The sequence below is a fragment of the Carassius carassius genome, chromosome 5 (genome assembly GCF_963082965.1).
Source record: "Carassius carassius chromosome 5, fCarCar2.1, whole genome shotgun sequence".
Taxonomy (NCBI): domain Eukaryota; kingdom Metazoa; phylum Chordata; class Actinopteri; order Cypriniformes; family Cyprinidae; genus Carassius; species Carassius carassius.
Window position 1 is genome coordinate 10,230,686 of NC_081759.1, and position 22,530 is coordinate 10,253,215.

Sequence of the window (22,530 nt, forward strand, 5' to 3'; positions counted from 1 at the left end):
AACTTTCACAGCCTTCTAAATTCTCTTTTTGATTGAATTTTGCACAGTTAAACAGTTCCAGCCACCTCCTACCCCCGGTGCCATTGATGTCTTTCTGGCCTGATAAAATGCGCTTGGCTGCCGTCAAATGGGCCAGCTTTGCCTGTTCACATTTAAATATGGGAATTAGTCATGAGCCCTGTCACAAGCAGCAGAAATTGCTAAATTGTTGGCCTCTTTTCAGCGACGAGAGCGCTGGGGTCTGCATTCATTAGATTGAATTTAGCGTCGAGGTGAGAGACCTCTGTGGCTGTCTTTTACCGGGATGTCATAACAAGGAATCGTTCTGGAAATGAGGGGGCGTGCGCAAAAGAGAAGAGGAGGGGGTCGTCGTCACCGGTTGGAAGCGGCATCATTTCGGTTTGAAGCGGATTCTGTCATTTAGTTGAACAAATGAACTCACAAACACTCTGAAGGCGGGCACAGTGTATTAGTGAGACATGGAAACATAATTAATGTAGCTCATGTCATTTTCAAGAGCTTTTGATAGCCGACCGACGGATAGATATCATCTAACAATCGCAGCAACCACATATTTAATGACAAAATGTATATTAAAAATTGCAGAGCGCCACACGTCACGGTTGGCCACTTCAGAAGAGTCTCTCTCTCCCTCTCTCTCTCTCTCTGTCTCTCTCGATTACGCCCCCTTCTCTAGGCCTGAAGTTAATGTAGCAAATTTTAAAAACATACACTGACACGAGGTATTCTTCAGTGTAACCTTCAAGACCTTTCTGTCATTTTGTTGCTTTCTTTTTTTGATGTTAGGAAGTTACCACATATTTTATTATTGTGTCAAATAACTGTAGTAACGGTGGTGGAAAATATGATTAGCCTACCGTGGCAATTAAACAAGGGGTCTCTTTCTCTCCTGCTGACTCATTGTCTGCCTACCATTCATAAAACGACTAAACATTTTTTAAACCAACTTCACATGCATGCAGAAATAAACGTAGAGACATAAATATAAAGTTTAATCAGATAATGACTACAAATTATAAACTGCAACATCAACAGCTTAACGGCAAGTTAACTAACAAAATGAGCATGTTACAGTCTAAATGTATCTGCCAACCACTTTATTTATAATTGGGAAACGTAGGTGAAATCATTACCTGAACTTCAGTTAGTAGGCTGCTGTCATTCTCTCTGCCCAGTGCCCATGTCTCTCCTGGTGCATCAGTCTTCAGGCGCAGTGCCAGCTCAAGCTTGAGAGAGAAACACTAGCTTTGCAGTGGAGCTGCAGCGCCATCTGATGGTATACACAAAAATATATCTATCCAATCTAAGTATCTTTCTGTCAGGATTCATGTTGGCTTCATGACAGGCATGGTAAAAAAAAATATTTAATAAATATTTAATAAATATTTAATAAATATTTAATAAAACTGTGAAAAATCTATCTATCTACCTATCCAATGCTTCAATCTAACTATCTTTCTGTTTTTACATTGCCAAAGCATTGGTAACTTTCAATTACATACATGCACAATTACACTGATTAAAAAAAAGTGTGTGTGTGTGTGTGTGTGTGTGTGTGAGAGAGAGAGAAAGTGAGAGGAAAGCAGCAAAAAGAACACAACGATTGTCCATCTATCAATCCATCCATCCACTCACCCATCTCTCCGTCTGTCTGCCCATATTCAAATGGCTTTATTCATGGGGTAAGTATTTAGATTGCCAAAGCATTGATTAAATTACAGATTTTCACATCCACGTTTGACACAGATATACGCAAAACTAAAATATTAACAATGGTAAGGAAACGGCAACATTACAGAGATCCGATTCCACATTTACACACACAGAGAGAGAAAAGTTCAAATAGTAAGAAGAAAACAGCGAATCTATCTATTTAGCTATCTGTGCTCGCAGTGGCTCTCCGCGGCAGCAGGCGGCAGTGATGTGCAGTCAGGCTCTGATTGCTTCAGGACTATTCGGACTGTATTCTTGTGTCAACCTCTGTGTCTCCGCAGAAAGCGGGGCAGTATGGCGTTAACTGTGCTCAGATATTGCTCAAAGGTTCTTAACATAAACGTCCGGAAATTCACTGCTCTCCAGCACGTTTCAGCAGGTAAGCGGAGCTCTTGCAAAACGTGATTATGCAAGAACTTCGATGTGTTGCGACCAGGGGGCGTTATAAATGTGGAGGTGTGGCCAGTTTGTTTAGTATCTTGGATCAAAATGGATAACGTTACGTGTTTTTGTAGTTGTTTCAGTTTTCCCATTGCACTGTAAATGCTCATGTTATATCAATGTGGTGTCTTAGTGTAACTCGCCGTTTTCGATTTAGTGATTTATTTGTGAACTAAAGTGGAACTAGCAAGGCGGAAGATTGTAAACCTGCTCTGGACATGGCCGAGACAACAGAGGGGAAATCATTTGTTTTTGATATCCTGTCTAAGCGCCACCAACGACAATTATCAAGTTAAATCTATTTTTTCGAATACTAGTGATTTTAAGGAAGAAAAAGTATACTGTACAAATCAATGCAAGAGAACAGATCAATCGTATAGACATCTGTTTTGGCGAGCATTACAATATAGGATGATTTGTTTCAAATCTTTGTTAAAAATGCTTCTTCAGTAAATGTAGAATTCAGTAGAATGTAAAATATATATAAAGAATATCACTCTCATATTGCCTTGCATGTACTGTTAAAATGACAACCACTCAATCTCAAGAAACACCTTAAAAAGAGAAACCATGAATGTATTGCTGTGTTTTAGGTGTTCGACACAAGAGCACAATTCAGTATGCTACACGGCCTGATTTACCAAAGCTGGCCTACAGGAAGCTGAAAGGGAAGAGTCCTGGAGTGGTTTTCTTGCCTGGTTTTGCCTCTGTCATGGGTGGACAGAAAGCAGAAGCATTAGAAGAGTTCTGCAAGTCTTTAGGTCACTCATACCTCAGGTAATTATCAAGTACTTTTAAAAATAAAAAAACAAGGTGTTGAGTATTTACAAAATTAACCAGGGTGTGATTTGATAAAATGCCAGAGAGGGAGGGAGGATTTTGTTATATTAAAATATTATCTTTTTTTTTTTTAATGTCGTTTATTCATAACATGATATAGTGGAGTAACCGTACCAAGAGATATATTTTGCTGAATATTCTCACAGTTGCAAATGTTACATTGACTTTAGTTTAATAAACAAGTAGTTAAGTAGTCAAGTATAGTTAAAGGGTTAGTTCACCCAAATAGCAAAATTATGTCATTAATATCTCACCCTCATGCTGTTCTAAACCAGTGAGACCTCCGTTTATCTTTGGAACACAGTTTAAGGTATTTTAGATTTAGTCCGAGAGCTCTCAGTCCCTCCATTGAAGCTGTGTGTACGGTATACTGTCCATGTCCAGAAAGGTAATAAAAACATCATCAAAGTAGTCCATGTGACATCAGAGGGTCAGTTAGAATTTTTTGAAACATCGAAAATAAATTTTGGTCCAAAAATAGCAAAAACTACGACTTTATTCAGCATTGTCTTCTCTTCCGTGTCTGTTGTGAGAGAGAGTTCAAAACAAAGTTTTTGATATCCGGTTCATAAAACGAATCATTCGATGTAACCGGATCTTTTTGAACCAGTTCACCAAATCAAACTGAATTGTTTTAAACGGTTCGCATCTCCCAATACGCATTAATCCACAAATAACTTAAGCTGACTGAACTGCTGTGAAGAGAGAATTGAAGATTAACACCGAGCTGAGCCAGATAACGAACAACAAACTGACTCGTTCTCGAGTCAAGAACCGTATCTGTCAGACGCGTCCGATTCGAGAACCGAGGAGCTGATGATACTGCGCATGTGTGATTCAGCATGAAGCAGACTGACACACAGAGCGTCTGAACCGAACTGATTCTTTTGGTGATTGATTCTAAACTGGTTCTGTGCTAGTGTTATGAGCGCGGGTAAACTGAAGGCTTGATTCAAGGGCAATCATCGGCAATGACGTCATAACGTTGAGCGCAAAGAACCGGTGAACCGTTTTCTTCAACCGGTTTATTGAATCGAACTGTCCGAAAGAAGTACTGGTGATCCGAAAACCGATGCAACCTGTTCTTGACTCGTGAACGAGTCATTATCCGGCTCGGCTCGGTGTTCACCTTCAGTTCTCTCTTCACAGCAGTTCAGTCAGTGTACTGTCTGAGTAAATGAATTACTCCGGGATATTGGTTTGTTTGAACTCAGAGGGAGTGTCAGCCACATTAAAAAAGTTAACAGCTTAAGTAATTTGTGGATTAATGCGTATTGGAGACGCGAACCATTTAAAACAATTCAGTTTGATTTGGTGAACTGGTTCAAAAAGATCCGGTTACATCGAATGATTCGTTCGCGAACTGGATATCACAAAATGCTTTTTGAACTCTCTCTCACAACAGACATGGAAGAGAAGACAATGCTGAATAAAGTCGTAGTTTTTGCTATTTTTGGACCAAAATGTGTTTTCGATGCTTCAAAAAATTCGGACTCTCTGATGTCACATGCACTACTTTGATTATGTTTTTCTTACCTTTCTGGACATGGACAGTATACCGTACACACAGTTTAGAATTTTTTTGAAGCATCGAAAATACATTTTGGTCCAAAAATAGCAAAAACTCAGACTTTATTCGGCATTGCCTTCTCTTCCGGGTCTGTAGTGAGTGCGTTCACTGCAGTTTAGTGATATTCGGTTTGCAAACGAATCACTCAATGTAACCGGATCTTCTTGATCCAGTTCACCAAATCGAACTGAATCATCTGAAATGGTTCGCGTCTCCAATAAGCATTAATCCACAAATTACTTGAGTTGTTAACTTTTTTAATGTAGCTGACACTCCCTCTGAGTTAATACATACCAATATCCCGGAGTAATTCATTTACTGAAACAGTACACTGACTGAACTGCTGTGAAGAGAGAACTGAAGATGAATACTGAGCCGAGCCAGATAACGAACGAAAGACTGATTCATTCTCGAGTGTTCCTGTCGCTCAATTGGTAGAGCATTGCGAACAGAAACAGTGGAGTAGAATAAAGGTAAAATATGTGAAAAAAATGTGAACGAAGCATGAACATGTTACACTGCACCTAGTCTCATGTAGCCAGACTGAAGGTCTGGAATTCATGGCAGCTTTCATTGGCCAAGGCCCGCCCATGAGGCCGTTTGACCGACATGTCAAACAACCAATGACAGTTCATTTTGTTCAGCGGCACGGTTTGGTGTGTGGAAATGTTGCCAAAATAACAGTGTAAAACTCATATATTTTGAAGATTCTATGCCGCCAACTTTAAATATTTCACATACTGTACTTTAAAAAATCCAGTGTTTAGTTGATCCTGATAATCGCTCGTTGTTACAGTTGTAAACACAATGGTTTTCTTCTTTCGTGATGGGTTTTAGTGCCATGGGATCTTTGTTTCCAGGCAGAATGTTAAAGAACGCACCACGCACGTCTCGTGGAAATCCTGTAGAATTCAACCAATCTGATGACGACTTCGACACGCCTGAAGAGTTTCAACTTTTGTGTCCCAAATGCATCAGACATTCAGCCAACAGTCTGTGGGCATGACGTCTGAGGCTGAGACTACACTGCACCTCATAAACACAATCAAGCCTTCGAAAAAAGCTGATCAACCATCCCTTTAAATACTGGTTAAAAAACGTAAACATTTATTGTCAGGAATGGAAACTGCATTCCGGTGGACCAGAAATGGAAATAAAATGCATGAAATTATTACAGTGTCACTATAATCAGTGTACAGTAGCTATGTTTCCATCCACCTATTTTTAATGCACATTTAGGAATATCGCATGATGAAAGGTTGGATGGAAATGCCAAGATGCGATTGAATGAATAAAGAAACACAGATGAACTCTGTATAATAGTTAGTGTCTTCTTGACATTTTAACTGTTTTGCTGTTGTGATAAATGTACTTTCTCTAGGTTTGACTATTCTGGCTGTGGGTCATCTGAAGGGGATATGGGTAACTACAACATTGGTGCCTGGAAGAAAGATGTCCTGTATGTACTGGATGAACTGGTAGAGGGACCACAGGTGAGTGGATTAACAGCATGACAACACTGGATAGTCTGGACAAATAGAAGTTTACTTTAAATTGAAAAACATCATTTGATCTAATATTGTTTTACACAAATATCCCTTTGATTAACTGAATACAAATTAATCAAATTATATACATAACCAAAGAAAAATCAGCTCTAGCCTAGACTTGTTTTGCTATGAGATGATGTCTACAGGAAGCAGTCAGATTCCATGTTTATTTTGTCTTTAAAAACACCCTAACTGTTCCTAGCACAGGACTGATATGACCAGTATCCCATGTTCATATTGCTGTTCTCCACTATGGAAAGGTTCTGACTTTTTTGACTTAAATTGAGTTTTTCTTTTGTGTTCAAGATTCTGGTGGGCTCCAGCATGGGTGGGTGGCTGATGTTGCTAGCTGCTCTTGCACGGCCAGAGAAGACCGCTGCTTTAGTGGGCATCTCAACTGCTGCAGATCACTTCGTCACTGCCTTCAACTCCCTACCAATAGAGGTACCAAAATCTTCAATATCTTTTTGTAAACTTTTGAACATTTTGAATATTGGTAAACTACTAATAATAATACCAGTAATTTGTTTCAAATTTTGTACTAATGTAAATGTAACTCATGGCGCTTTACAGGAACATATCACTAGCTATGTTTCCATCAACCTATTTTTAAGCGCATTTTGGAAAACCGCATAAAAATGAAACGCTGGATGGAAACACCGAGATGCGCATAAATTCAAAAAATGAGCATAAAAAACTTATGTGCACAATTAAGTAAGATAAACTTTTTATCTGATAAGAAAAAATGTGCATAAACTATACAATGGAAACACATTTACCGAATAAATTCCACCATGCGCATCGAAAAAGTAATGTGACTTTGAGGTATGAGATGGGATAACTTGACTAACCAGCAGACTGATCTCGTTTTGGTCATTCTGAAATGCCTGAGCAAAGTCTGCCATCAAAGTAAGTCTGTATAATTACTGTCTTAGAAGACTGCGTTCCCAAACAGCTGGCATCCACCTCTGGAAGTCATGACCGCATTTATTGTGCTACGTCTTCTCGCTCTGAGGTGCAAGTAATTTATTATATACAAAAATTAGTATATTCATTGGCCTCTCCTAGTTTTCTTTGAGATATTTAGTGCCATTTTATCAGGAAGTGACGATTTTGTTCTCTTTGACTTATTGGATGGAAGCGGTGCTTTATTCGCAAATGTTTTATGCGATTTGCAAATAAGTTAATTTCCCATCTTTGGATGGAAACATGGTTACTATTACTCTTCTTCATATTTAGAGTGTCAGCATGTGTAGTAGAGTTTTTCTCAGAAAATGTCAATATTTACTTTTATACTTTTATTCCCTGAAGGATGTAGCTCCACAGAGAAGATCTGAACCAGACAACAGTTTAAAAAAACATTTTATCTTAGTACTAAGTTCTCTGTTCTCTCTTAGTACTGAGTTCACCTAAATAACAGTAAAGGTTTTCAGGTGAGAGTTAACCTTTCACATTTAGGTTCTGATATTAAGCAATAAACTGTTTTGTGCAATACTCTGAGCAAATATCCCAAATTATCCAGATGTACACAGACTCTAACATTACTTGTGAGCAAAAAATGTATAAACTGTCAACTTAATACAAAGTAATGATATTTGAGATTATATTTAGAACACCGACAATAAAGACCAGTTATCTAAATTTGGAAACAACACCTTATTTTATGCCTTACAAGGGGATGGAAGAGTTTTAAAACAGACTTGCCACGTATAAATAATTCTGGAATGTCATATAACTCCATATATCCAAAACTTCTTTCCCTTTCATTAGACAAAGAAAGAGATCGAGGAACAGGGCTTTTGGAAATTCCCAACCAAGCACAATGAAGAGGGTTTCTACACTCTTAGCGTGGACTTTCTGAAGGAAGCGGAGAACCACTGCATACTCCAGAGCCCCATCCCGGTGTCCTGCCCCGTTCGTCTGATTCATGGGCTCAAGGACTCTGACGTTCCCTGGCACGTCTCTATGCAGGTCGCAGAACGAGTACTCAGCAATGACGTAGATGTCATTATACGCAAACATGGGCAACATCGCATGTCAGCGAAAGATGATATTAAGCTCATGGTGTACACTACTGATGACCTTATTGATAAATTGACCACACTGGGGTGAGAATGGGTGTGAGGACAGTATGGACTAGGTGGGATGGGGCAAGCAGTGTGTACAGGTATCAGGTTTGGAGGTAAGGCTTTTAAAGTGAAAGAAGCCAAATTAATTGAATGAGAATCACACAAAATTTCTAATTTCTCTCCAGAGATGTATGACTGACTTCCATGGAACACCATACAATGACCAGGTCCTGGCATGCGCAAAAAAGTCATCATGACTTGTGTGCTTTATTCCTTCTATAGTGACCTGAAGCCGTATGATAGCTTTGTAAAAGGGACAGGCCAAAATCTAAAAGAATAGTTCATCCAAAAATGTTAATTTGCAGAGAATTCAGGACAGCCAAAATGTACAAGAGATTGGTTCTTCATCTGAACGGTTTTGGAGTATTCACATCACTTGCTAACTAATGGATCTTCTGCAGTGAATGGGTGCTGTCAGAATGAGAGTCCAAACAGCTGATAAAAACACAATAATCCACAAATAAACTACACCACTCCAGTTCATCAATGAACATCTTGTGAAGCAAAAATCTGTGTTAAAATAAAGTTTTTTATCCATAATATTGCTTTTCCACTGAAAATAGTTCAGAACGTTTCTCAATAAATATCCATAGATTTTGATATGAAAGGACAACAGAATGGACTTTTTCACTTGTATTTTGGGATGAAACAAGGGTTAAAGTTGAAATGCTTTTACGATGGTTATATTTCTTTATTTTGGCTTCACAAGATGTTAACTAATGGACTGGAGTCATTGTGATGTGATTATTGTGATTTTTTGGGGGGGGCTCTCATTTTGTCATTACCCATTCACTGCAGATACGTTTTTCCTAATCTGTTCTGATGAGGACTGCTCTGTTCTGATATAGACTCATCTATATCTTGGTACCCTGAGGGCAAGTAAATATTCACCAAATGTCAATATTTTAGTGAACTATTCATTTAAATTGTGATTCGCTGCAGTAGCTCTCAAATGTAATGAAATGCATTATGCCAAGTTTAAATAGATAAGCATTCCTGATTTAAGAGCTATGACCAAGCAAAAATGTCAGTGATTAATTGCTTCAGTAACACTTTACAATAAGGTTTCATTTGTTAACATTATTCAATGCATTATCTAACAATGAGTAATATATATATTTACAGAATTTATTAACCTTGGGTAATTGTAAAATAATATAGATTAATAAATGTAGAAGTATTGTTTATTATTCATGCCAACTAATGAAACTTTACTGTAAAGTGTTTCCTTCAGTTCAGTTCCATCACAAACCCAAATGCTAAAACATTGTAACCATAGTACTGAGAACTCCACATCCAACTTGCCTTGTTTTTGTTTTTTTGGGTTTTTTTTTTTTACTTCTGTTTCCCATTACATCTAAATGTGATCATAATTGTAATGCTGTGTCACGTAGGGCCTTTTAAAAAATAATTTATAAAGAGTTCCAACTTTGAGTTGGTTAAGGTTTGGTGGTTGTTCTGAAATGCTCAGAGGACAGTAGCTGTTGTTTTTCAGTGTCTTTGTCTTGCATTTATGAAAGCTTGTCTTGTTTCACTACCAGAGGGGGGTACACTTCGGAAGAAAATAGTTAGAAAGCTGTATATGCTAATGACTGCAGATTTTATTGTAAGAGCAATCTTGGACAAAGAAAATGTTTTATATTTGACCATAGAAGGAAGGCTGTGGCTAGAAAATGCTGTTAATATAAGTAGGGATTTGGCTAAGGGGACAGAGAATATTTAAGCATTTTGAATCACTTTGTGCACATATAATGAAATATTTACAGGTAGAAAACTTTTGTGTCATTTACTACAAGATATCAGGTTGGATTGGTGAACCACACACTATTGTTATATGAAGCCATTTATGTGGAATGCTAAGAGGGGCTTGATTTAACTGGTAATTCACTGTGTTGTTGTTTTGTTTTCTTCCTTTGACTTCTTTGTTTCAGCGCCTGTTTTTTCTCCATGCACTGTTGCAAGGATGCAGCCAGAACAGTAATAGAGAAGTCAGTGTCTACCTTTCAAGAAGTTTTTTTTTTTTTTTTTTTGGCCAACTGTAATTTATGTGCTAGTCTGATGGTGATTCTTCTGGTTACAGAGGTTGTGTGTTCTTTTTACTTTTCGTTTTTGGAGCACATATTTTCCCAGAATTTGATTACCCACAAGTATTATCACTTTTCTCTTTGTCAGCATCTTATCTCATTCATTTCTAAGCCTTTCCGATTTCTGTTAGTTCATGTTTCACATTTCAAAATGTTATAAAACGTCAAATGTATCACGTCATGTTTTCAAATATGTATAAATCTGTGTCATGTATAAAAAGAAGTCTTTTTTATTATTAAAGTAAAAGTCTGCAGCTTGGCATTTGATTTTCTATTTTGAGTTTGCAACTGCACAGTGTTTCTTTAAAAGCTTCCTGCCACCTATGTCTTTTGGGAGTACTTTATCTACCAGACAAATGTTTGGAATAATTATTACAATTCTTATATTGTGACATCACAATTTAAAAGAACTGTTTTCTATTTTAGTATATTAGTGTATTAAAACTGAATAGGTTTTAATCATTACTCCAGTCATTACTCCAGTCTAATCCATCATTATTCCAAATAAATTCTTTGCATCACAGGAATAAATTAATTTTTTTTTTATGGCCTGTAGTGTATATTTGTGCTAAACTGATATATTTACTTTAAGATATGTGAAAGCTGAAGCTGTTCTAGTTGAATAGTTCATATCCGTGGTCACATTTCCCCCAGAGTTGTGTATTCAGCTCTGTTCTGAAAGTGCTCTATTCGCTCTCACACCACAGCTCCAAATTCTACACACTGCCTCTCGTGATCATTCGCAGACTTCAGCCTCCTACAGCGCAGGTAAAACTCTGAACACTGCAATATTTCAAAACTACAGTTTCAGCAGATCTTTTGGAGAAAGTGATAGCATAGGTCAATTCAGGTTGCCTTTATGCAGAATGTGACTTTTATTGCTGTCGGCACGTAATTTAGTCTTTTTTTTTGTGTGTGCCTTTTTTTTTCTTTCATGAAATTGTGACTTGCAATAGTTGTGGTCAGTGTAATGTTGGTTTCTTAAGTGTGTTCTTGAGAGCCAGCTCTCCAAATTACTTTTAAATGCATATTTTGAGGTTTACATTTGTTTGAACTTTAGTGATGTGACTATAATAATAATACGCTTATGATTACTGTTAGTGTACTTTTTCATACAGAGTAGATACTTCTCACCATTTTAAAATGTGTATTGATAATGTGTGTGAATTTTATTTATGTAGAGACCTTGCTTGTGCAAAAATGAAAAGCATGAGGCATATAGTGATTCTGACGACTCTCATAAGCGGTGAGTAAATCAGTGCAATTAAATATTGCTTGTATACAGCAAAGAACATTTGAAAGAACTCATCATTGTGTGCATGTAAATGAGAATTGCATTTGACTAATTTTGTTGACGAATTAATAATCAAGTTTTCTCATAGGTGCGTTTACTGCTCCATTTGTGAAGGGGGAGCAGGCCAAGAAAATTTTACGTCTAAAGAGGCAGTCTGGATACTGGGACCCCAATTATGCACAGAACCAATGGGGTTATACCTTACAGGAGCAGGTGAACACTAGCCTTAGACTTAATGGTTTGCATTGATCAGCTGATTATAGTGACTGATGAGTGAAATGAACCTTAAATCATATTTGAAATCTCTAAAAGCTATAGCACTATTTGCATTACCCCAAGGTTTTTCTATAGCCTAGTAAAAATGTTCTATTTGTTTTCTTCAGAGGTTCTAATCATGAAATATCATTTTCTGGATTTAGAATAATTCTGGATGTTTGAATTAAGATGTTGATTTATACAGTTATTTAATTAGCCTACTTAAAGAAATAGTTCATCAATTAAATTAAAATGTGTTGAAAATGCACTCACCCTCAGACCATTCAAGATGTAGATGAATTTGTTTGTTCATTTGAATAACATTATCTAACTTGCTCAGCAATGGATCCTCTGCAGTGAATGGGTGCCGTCTGTGCAAATGTCTCTCCTAATTCAGATAATAAAACTTTTTTTTTGATGCAGAAAGCAATGTTATGCATGAAGGACTTGTATTTTAGCCAATTGATTGGTTTGTAAAATATCTTAATAATGCATTTATTTCTCACGAATTGCATTTCATGTTACAAGACATCAATTGGGGACTGGAGTTGTGTGGATTACTATGTTTTTATCAGCTGTTTGGACTCATTCTCATTCTGATAGCACCTATTCCATTGGTGAGCAAGTGATGTGATGCTAAATGAAGTAACAAACTCTTCTACATCTTGGATGTCTTGAGGTAGAGAACATGTTAATTTTTGAGGGAATTGTTCCTTCAAGACCTAATCAGTCATTTTGAATATCATATATTTACAATAGTAAAAGGAATGGAAAACTAATAAAAAAATATAGTCCAACACATAAAAGAATGAATAAATTCACCTTTTGCTAATGACATAAGGCTAAGTAAGTAATTAGTATCACAGCATCATGTTGTCTTTGCGGCAGGCAAATGAATACTGGACTGATTTGAGAACAAATGCTCAGTATTACATGGACATGGGAATCCTGGTGTTTGACCGTTCTCTGGCTGAGTGGGTATCCTAAATAGTTTCAATTACAATATTGAGAGCAATTCAAAGGAAATAAAGGTCTTCTTTCTCTCCATAGTGAGACCAATAGGCTCTACATGGACATGCTGAGGGATGTAAGAGCACAGCTGGATGCACACACAGGCCAACAGTGATTGATATGGACAAAAACGATCAACTGATTAAGTCAATGGCGAGTGCTGAGGCAGCTTTGCTGATCTCATGGTTGTGAGCAGAGCAGCTGCCAGTTTTTTGCTCCTGAGGTCTCTAAGAGATTTCAATTAGTCTGCAGCAATGCTTTTCAGCATAGTATAAAATGCTTCTAAATAAAATCAAGTAATCCATCATCAATGTATTCATTATTAAATAGGTTATGTATCAGATAAAGAAAAGTGTTTGGCAATACAAAGTTTCTTTAAAATTATTTTTCAATACATTTTATAATTTTCTGCTACAAATCAAACTAAATAAATCTGTTTTTTTATAGGGTATTTGAACATTTGTTTATTTACATTTTCATTTTTTATTGGTTTCATGTTTAACTGGCACTGGACAGCCTTCCATAGATGACACGACATCTCAATCATGGCACATTATTTAAACTATTTTTAGTGACTGACAGTTAACTGTTAAAAAAAAAACTAAAAGGTTATTATAAAAATAAACTGTAGAAATTGATGTCAGCAACTAAAATACGCATTCCTTCTCTCTTTACATATAGCCTGTTTATTTTATTATAGGTTTATGCTATTATGTTTTATATTCCAACTTCCTGTTTGTATGTTCAGTTTTATGTAGGCTATAACACAGGATATTTGCAGTTATTTAACAATAAAGAACTGTACATTTACACCTTTGTTGCATTTATCAAAATTGCATTATAAATAGCCTATCACTGTGAAGATCAGCATTTGAGGAATGCAAAGATCACGCCAATTCACACGCGACCATATTATTGCATCATCCCCGACTGTATTATGATACCTTGTTCTTTATCATGACCTATTTTTCTAAGTACGCAAACTGATGTTTTCATGCACACAATTCTGCCATTCTTCCGAACGGATTTCAATGCGTTTTTGGTTTAACGCGCTTGCTACTGCAACATGTCACGCCAGTAATGCGCGCAACCTTGCCTGTTACGTAACCCTTAATGTAGAGCTCCATCAGCGGGGATGATGCGTTATGCTCTGCTTGGGCTGTTTCCACGTAATGACGGATGCTGAGCTGCGTCCCACCCCCCTGCCCCATACGAATGGTCCTTCGTGGTGCCAACAGACGGACATTACACGGCCGAGGAAAACAACAAACAGCCTCCATCACAAGTGAGTTGATGCATAATATCTCATTACACTGTGGGTAAATTAGGGCATATTACACAATCGGGTGTAAACAAAGCGATGTAGTTGCCTGTTGTAATTTTTAACTAGAGTCCGTGCATGGGACACAAGCTGGCATTTATGTTAGTTTGCTGTTGATAATCGTGATCAAATGGAAACGCTGGTCTATTTAATCAATATCATCGTATTGCTGTTGCATGTCTAGAAGGGACTCGTTTGTTGCATATCACCAGTGGAGGACAAATAGCCGGTCAGTTTTTGAATGGATAAACAAATTAAATCTATCAATCGTTGACATACAATATTAAGTTCTAGTTAGAATCCAGAACAGGAATAAATCATTGGCGATTTTGATGAACTCTCTTGTCAGTATGATTCACAGCTTAAGCTGTAGCCAATCTGTTTTAGTAGGCGTATAGTAATTTAAAATGAGAAATAATAGCCATGTTATGTGTGTTTCCACCCTATAGGGGTTGAGATTTTTTACCAGTGTAGGTTGGTGTTAATGTCTGAGTGCCACCATGGCAAACAGGGGACCAAGCTATGGGCTCAGCCGTGAGGTCCAAGAGAAGATTGAACAGAAGTATGATGCAGAGTTGGAGGCTCGGCTTGTGGGATGGATCATGGCCCAGTGTGGTGACGACCTGGAACGACCTGAACCCGGCAAACACAATTTCCAGAAATGGCTCATGAGTGGAACAGTAGGTGTTGAATAAGGAATATGAGGAAGGAAGGGAGGTGTTTAAGAGGTCACTTAAAATCGTTTTATTAATGTCAGCAACTAATTTTTAACATGGGGAACCTAAAATTATTTGGTAAACCTTTCCCTATATCTTACACATCTGAGAGCTGGAATCATAATTTGGAATGATAATCACATTGCGGAACAATTAAATAATTATGTGACATGATTATGATACTGTAAAATGAAAAGGCATTGTGGATTTTTGAATGTGGGAAAAATTTGGTTTAGAAACAATTTTCACTCAGTATTTTACAGTATTTTACAAATAATTACAAAAATACAGCAATTCAGAACAAATTTGAAGTAGAAGAGCCAAAATAGTATTTTCTTGTAAAATATACTTAAGTAATATTATTCAAGTATTCAGGGCATTTTTACCATATTGTTAATTGTTACTGTGCACTAAAAGCGTTAACTTTGCTGATGATGGGAAAGAACACTTTTTGAATATGTAATAAGACAGCACAAACGTATTAGGACATCGTCTTCTTGAGAACACACACCTCGCTACTGTAGGATTCTCATGTAAGCATTAAGCTTCTAATAAAATTTGTTATCATACTATTTAACTTCAATTAATAAAATCCTGGCCACGTTTTTGTGTTTTTGAAAGACATTTTGGGTAATATTAGCTGAACAATTATGCATGGAAACACACTTTACAGATGCACTGGAAACAGAGCACCATCCAATCATGCTTGAAAAACACTTTGATTTGTGAAGAACTAATTGTAATCATGCGCCTGCTATTTAAGACCCATAATATATAAAAAAAAGAAATAAATAAAAGAAAAATTGAGATGGAGTGATTTTACAGGACACCTTTATAAGTATAAAACACAGACACATTTCTGTCTCTTATTGTTTTAGTAATCAATAGGATGACATATTATTAAGAATCTGGCAGAACTTAAATATATTTTTCCTTTCACTCTTCGCTCTTCCTGTCTCTTAACCCCTTCACAGATTCTCTGCCTGCTCATTAACAGTCTGTACCCCAGTGGTGAGGAACCAATTAAGAAAATTACAGAAACTAGTATGGTCTTTAAGCAAATGGAAAAGATTTCTCAGTTCCTGCAAGCTGCTGAAGATTATGGTGTTAACAGAGGAGACATATTCCAAACTGTTGATCTTTGGGAAGGTAACGTGCATGAACACACACAAACAGAATGGACTGAATTTGAACTAAATGCAGGGGAAGTTTATTACTCAAAAACCAAGTTGACTCTTTTAATTATCTTTAACCAAGTTGACTCTTTTAACTATCTTTAGACCCTTTTGCTTTGATGAGACACTAAAATTGCTGCTTTATCTGAATGAAGAGTTCCACCAAATATGTTCAAGTAATTTATATTAGAAAAAATGAAGGATTTAAAACGCTTCCTTGAGGAACACCACACGTAATTGGTAACAAGCTAGACAACATACATTTAACATATACCCTCTGACTTCTATTTTCAAGATAAGATTGTACCCACCTAATAGTCTCTTCATTACAACCTATTGCCTTTAATTTATAGTAAAATTTAATAATCTACAGTATCAAAGGGCTTCTGAGATCTAACATAACCGTTCTGCATAATTTATCACTATCAATTATTTTTCTTATCCCCTCAGTTATACTGTATATAACATACATGAAGTCTAAAACCTGACTAAAGATCATGCAAAATGTTGTTTCTATTTTATTCGGTCTGGTCATTTTCATTATCTCTGAGAACACGCATTGAACAGAAATGGGACTATTATTAACAATATACACCTTACTGCCCTTTATATATACTCTGGTACTATTTAACTCATTAGGGATTTTGTCTATAGACATAAATGATGTCTACCGTATTTTCCGGACTATAAGTAGCACTTCTTTTCATAGTTTGGCTGGTCCTGCGACTAATAGTCAGGTGCGACTTATTTATCAAAATTAATTTGACATGAACCAAGAGAAATGAACCAAGAGAAATGAACCAAGAGAAAACATTACCGTCTACAGCCGCGAGAGGGCGCTCTGTGATGCTCAGTGCTCCTGTAGCCTACCCCTGAAAACATAGAGCGCCCTCTCGCGGCTGTAGACAGTAATGTTTTCTCTTGGTTCTAAATAAATGTGACTTATAGTCCAGTGCGACTTATATGTTTTTTTCCTCATCATGACGTATTTTTGGACTGATGCGTCTTATACTCAGGTGCGACTTATCAAATATCTATAATTTCAAATCATAAGGTTGCATTACAAATTATCCGTATCCATCAGTTTGACTGAATGAGATGTAAATTTTCCTTCATGATCTATTTTTATGTCAAAAATCCTCATTAGGGTGATTAGGGTTGGAGCAAAACTCTGTAGGAAAGGGTCAGAGTTGAGAACGTCTAGGTTACTAGTATGTAACCCTCATTCTCTGAATGAGGGAACAGAGATGTTACATCAGAAGAGACTGTAGAGTGGAGTCTTGCCATAGAGCCCAATCACCTTCGAGTGGTAACAGAATGAGCCAATGGTATGTGGAGTACCTTGGTCTATGGAATTTGCATCCCAAGCTCCGCCCCGCTGTGTGGGTATATAAAGAGCAGCGCGAGCAACTCACATTCAAGCCTTCGCCGAGGAGCCCAGCCATGTGACCCAGCCATTCAGCGGAACAGCAATTGTAGAAAAGCGATGCAATGTTTCTTTTCAGACACGTTCGACGTTATGTCAGAAGATACTGACGAATGGGGTCCCTTCCAAAACGCCACAATGGCTGTGTTCCGGTGACCTGCGTAAGTGATAGCAGCCTGTCGTGAGGCCAGCATGAGCGAAGGGCTATACCTAACACAGAATGCACTGGGTAGCATATTTCAGCTGGAAGTATGCTAATAGACTGCCTGCTCATAGGAAGTCTTACAAAGGACAAATCAACCAGCTTAGGTACTCAGCCCACAGTGTGGAAATGTTTCAACGTCAGAAATGGCAAGGGTGGCTTGCCAAGGGAAAGACACATGCTGCCGAGAGAGACTTACTTTGGAAATATACATGTGGGACTGCCCATGAGGGGAATCACAACACATGGAAACACCTAGTCCAACACAGGGACTGACCGTAAGGGCATGCATGCAAGTGCTGGCCATGCGCCAGCGCCCAGGAGGAAGCCAAACTCCTAATTGAGAGAGTCCTCTCCTAGGGGGCATGGCAGGTCTTGAAATTGATAAGCCAAGACAATAGCATCCACTATTCAGTGGGATAACCTCTGCTTGGAGACAACCTTTCCCTTCTGCTGGCCTCCGTAAAAGAAAAAGATCTGGTCTGAGGTCCTGAAGCACTGAGTTCTGTCTATGTAAGTGCGGAGTGCACGTTCTGGACAGAGTAGCACCAGGACTGGGTCTGCCTCCTCCAGGGGCAGTGCTTGCAAGTTCCCCATCTGATTTCTAAAAGGAGTGGTGGGAACTTTGGGCACGTATCCAGGCCGAAGTCTCAAGATGACTTGAGAGTTGGTCAGCCCAAATTCCAGGCACGATTTGTCAACTGAAAATGCCTGCAAGTCCCGACCCTCTTAACCAAAGCCAAAGCCGTCAGGAGTACAGTATTTAAAGATAAGAATTTCAGCTCCATTGACAGTAAGGGTTCGAAAGGAGCTCTCTGGAGTATGGTTAAAACAACTGTGAGATCCTAAGTGGGAACTTGCTGAGGGCGAGGACTCAAGCCTACCTTGTGATGCGGCGATCGACATTTGGTCATCATCCAGAGCTCCGAATGAGATGCTGAGATCTTGGTGAGAGGACCCAGTGGACCACCGGGAACTCCATAGGCTGAGGCGTTTGTGAAGGGGGTGATGCCCTAAGAGGCTGTCTCGTCTCAGTCCACACCATAACCCTCAGATCACCCAGGCCACCAGCCAAAGTAGCCTTCTAATGGGAAAAGGAACTAGATTGGGGTGTGGCAGAGGGTACTCTATACCATTTAAGGTAATCGAGTCTCGATCTTATCACTGAGATGGTCATGTCCCCACAATGAGAACATGAACCATCCACGAACGCAGCCTCAGCATGCCGAAAGCCCAGATATGTGACACAGCAATCGTGGTCGTCATGAGGACCCATATATCGACTGCATCCAGAAACGCATTGGTTGTATGACATCTTTAAAAAGATGCAAACACAACTTGTATATTCTTATAGGAAATAAGCTCTTTCAGAGGTGATAAAGTGCTCAGGGGAACGCAGGAGCTGGTGAGAAGCAGCAGGAAGCTCTTCAAGAACTGCTGAACCGTGCTGTCACACAAAAACCACAGAAGACTCATTTGTAAAACACTCCAGTGATACCAGCAGAAAGATGTGCTCAGCTTGAATGCGAGTTGTTTGTGCTGCTTCTTATATACCCACACAGCGGGACAGAGCTTGTGATGCAAATTCTGCAGACCAAGGTACTAAGCATACCATTGGCTTGTTCTGTTACCACTCAAAGTTGATTGGGCTCTCGGGCAAGACTCCATTCGTCAGTCTATTCTGATGTAATGTCGAACATGACCAACAGAAAGGGAACTCCTGATTGAACTATTGTCATTACATGGTGTATATAGGACTGTACAAGATGCCTTTGGCAAGCACTGTCTCAGGTATCATGTTCATGAGGCTTTTCACTCCATTTTAAAGGAAAGGACATGGCTGCAGTCCAGAGGACACTGATGGCTCTGGGAAGTGAAGCTCTGACAAAGGATGATGGACATTACCATGGAGACAAAGACTGGTTTCATAGGTGAGCTGGACAAAAAAGGGTGTCACCCGCTAGCACTATGACTGAGACCCCACAGATCTTATCTATTGCAGCCCGTGCAGAATTAACAACAGCGCATATACTAGTAGAATCTAAATTCAGATTCATTAGCCAGTCAAAGTTTTATTTGTACCTGGTGGATGCAGTCTTTGCAGAGGCTATTGAACTGGCTTTAAGTCAGTCACACATTAATTGATGTAGGCAATTAGATTATATTGCTATAATATTAATAATAATAATCTTGTGACAGATCCATAGCATTGTGGGCAGCAAAACAATAGTGTAGATGGGTAGTATAGTGTAGTGTGACCCACTCAAGCTCAAGGTCTGCATTATTGAGATGAAAAGTTGTATGACATAAAGAGATATATTTTAACTTTTTACATCATGATTTCAACTTTTTGTCATAATTGACTTTTTATTTTATTTTTTATTTTGTCCATTTTGACTATTTCATTACTTTTAAATGTCATGTTATGTAATTTTTTCTTTGTATCGCATAATTAAAAAAAGAATCAATTAGCAAAAAAATAAATATTAAAAATAGCATATACCCTTTTCATGTCTTGATCATCAGATTTCTTTAGACTGCAAAGACAACCAGTAGCACTGCATTGGATTAACTTAAAAACCAAAATCGGTGACGGAAAACATTTCATTTATACTTGAAATTCAGTGTTTTAACACAGCTTTTGTACTTTATGTGGACTGGCATGTGTTTGCATAGAGCACAAGACAGTAGAGTGTCTCACTGGTCTTGTTATAGTGTGCAAGTGTCACAATCACGACATTACATGGCCAATGAGCATGTATGAGTAATAATTAGTGGTGAGGTTAAGAGCTTTGCATCTTTGAAATAAATTCTGAACATTCTGTTGAGTTATCAGTGGTAAAACTATCTTTATTTTTCAAAATCCACTAAAATTTATTTGATGTTGTCAGCAACTTGGACCAGACTTTATTCCAACAGTCAGAAGTCTGGATGTACATGACTAAATCTAATACAGCTGCTCCATCTAATGCAAGCACACACTTACTGCATTTTAATGTTTTTCATTATGTTTTAGGAAAGCCAAGATCCACAAGAGGGAGTTTTCTGAGGAGCAGCTGCGTCAAGGTCGCAGTCTTATTGGCATGCAAATGGGAAGCAGTCGTGGAGCATCTCAATCTGGCATGGTAGGGTACGGCACCCCACGGCAAATCATGCGGTATGACTCTCCTCGACATAACGGACAACAGAGCAATCCCTAAACACCATACAGTTTAGTATTTAAAATATGTACTGGAGCCCAAAGCCAAATCTAGAGCTCCAGTTGTAGAAGGAATGTGTACTTGTGTGTATATAGATAAACTGTGGACTGTTGCTGCTTACACCAGTCCTTGAATTACACACATCAGAATGTTGTCCCTTCATCCACAATGCACCAGTGCCAGCTGTTATTGTCTCTCAGGCAAGCTCCAGATCAAGGCCAAAATGTGCAAAATAAACAATTTAAATTGAAAATAATATCAAAAGGCTCAACTCTTAAAGTCTCTTGTAATGTACATCTCTGTAAACATGTAGCCCTTTAAGAATGGTAAGCTGACAATCTGGTACTTGAACGTCTAGCGTTCATTTATAATTATGCATTAAGCTCATGATTTTACCTGAAGCTACATAAAAGTCCATTTAAGGAATTGTGTCCTGTGAAATTAAACCCACAATATCGGAATCGCAAGCCCATACTCTACCAGTTGGGCTGAATGAGTTGTGCATGCTGTGCAATAGGCACATTCTGAAGAAAAGTCTATTTTACTTAAAGTCATATGTAACCAATCAGTGTGTCAAGATATACAAAATAAACAGTGCTTAAAATATAAATGTATTTGCTCAGTTGCTACCAAATGTACATTATTGTTGATGTGTATACTAACTATAAAGGTTCATGTACCTGCTAGCAGAATGCGCCAAACTAATCGACTCAGGTCAATGTCTTCAAAAAATGTCATTGTTGTGCAGAAATTTCTGATGTCACCGCAAGTAAATCTAATACGAAAGAATGTGGTATTTATTTAAAAGTCATTTTAAATGTAGCTATTTTCAACTTTTGTTAATTTTATGCATTAACATGCATGTCAAGTAAATATGTTTCTGATGCTAAGACTGTATTGCAGATTATTTGTTTATTGTGAAGTTTGACGTCTATACACAGTACCTTTGACAATCAAAATACTTTCCAGTTGTCATGACTGAAATGTTTGGCTGTTTAGTTCCGTGTTTCTAGTTTTTTTTTTTTTTTGTGGTTTGATTTTAAATCTATTTATTATTAGGACATTTAAATTAACCATCATTATTGTTTTTGTGCTGTTTTCTAAATGTGTTAGTTTAGTTTTAATTTATTGGAATGTAGATAAATTTGTTGTTTTTTTTATGCAAAATTGTTTGAATATTGTAAAAGTGAGGACTAGATATTAGTCCCAGTTGTGTGCACAAATGTCTATAATTTCTACAAATGTGCCTCTACTTATACAAATCACTCCACGTTCATTTAATTCTGACCTTCACAGACAAGCTGCAAGGTATAGTGTATTAGTTTGTGGTAAGATACATTTGGTAATGTCTGCTGACCTGATGGAATATTGTACACTCATTCATATAGCAACTTCTTTACAAATAATTTTATTCTGTGAGGTTTAAGCATTTTAGATTTCAGTGTTGTGTCAAAGTAAATCTGCACTCTCACACACAGTGTATTTCATTACCGGTCATGAACACTGAAGAGGCTTGCATAACTAATAGTAACCTGCTCTTATCAAGGTAGAAATGGAGAAGATTTCATACTATGCATACAGG

The 22,530-nt window shown here is 37.7% G+C and overlaps 3 protein-coding genes across 5 annotated transcripts; all 3 read left to right on the forward strand.

The window, feature by feature from the left end:
- Positions 1–1,933: 1,933 nt before the first annotated feature.
- On the forward strand, positions 1,934–8,778 carry abhd10a (abhydrolase domain containing 10, depalmitoylase a). Of its 2 annotated transcripts, none has more exons than XM_059549730.1 (5): positions 1,934–2,113; positions 2,769–2,952; positions 5,967–6,078; positions 6,442–6,579; positions 7,906–8,778. In XM_059549730.1, the coding sequence occupies exons 1-5, from the start codon at positions 2,029–2,031 to the stop codon at positions 8,245–8,247; spliced, it is 861 nt and encodes a 286-aa protein (XP_059405713.1). In that variant the 5' UTR covers positions 1,934–2,028; the 3' UTR covers positions 8,248–8,778. The 2 variants fall into 2 exon arrangements, with proteins under 2 accessions (XP_059405713.1, XP_059405714.1); XM_059549731.1 differs by lacking the exon at positions 1,934–2,113 and adding an exon at positions 2,172–2,466.
- Positions 8,779–11,348: 2,570 nt separating this feature from the next.
- Positions 11,349–13,258, forward strand: LOC132140770 (uncharacterized protein C3orf85-like). Its single transcript, XM_059549732.1, has 4 exons — positions 11,349–11,594; positions 11,731–11,855; positions 12,786–12,871; positions 12,948–13,258. Exons 1-4 carry the CDS (start codon positions 11,492–11,494, stop codon positions 13,021–13,023), a joined length of 390 nt encoding a protein of 129 aa, XP_059405715.1. The 5' UTR covers positions 11,349–11,491; the 3' UTR covers positions 13,024–13,258.
- A 731-nt stretch (positions 13,259–13,989) lies between these two features.
- On the forward strand, positions 13,990–21,558 carry tagln3a (transgelin 3a). 2 transcript variants are annotated; one of them, XM_059549737.1, is made up of 5 exons: positions 13,990–14,193; positions 14,704–14,909; positions 15,920–16,094; positions 19,577–19,679; positions 20,765–21,558. In XM_059549737.1, the coding sequence occupies exons 2-5, from the start codon at positions 14,730–14,732 to the stop codon at positions 20,946–20,948; spliced, it is 642 nt and encodes a 213-aa protein (XP_059405720.1). In that variant the 5' UTR covers positions 13,990–14,193; positions 14,704–14,729; the 3' UTR covers positions 20,949–21,558. The 2 variants fall into 2 exon arrangements, with proteins under 2 accessions (XP_059405720.1, XP_059405719.1); XM_059549736.1 differs by having other exon boundaries at positions 13,995–14,193; positions 14,679–14,909.
- The last annotated feature ends 972 nt before the right edge of the window (positions 21,559–22,530 follow it).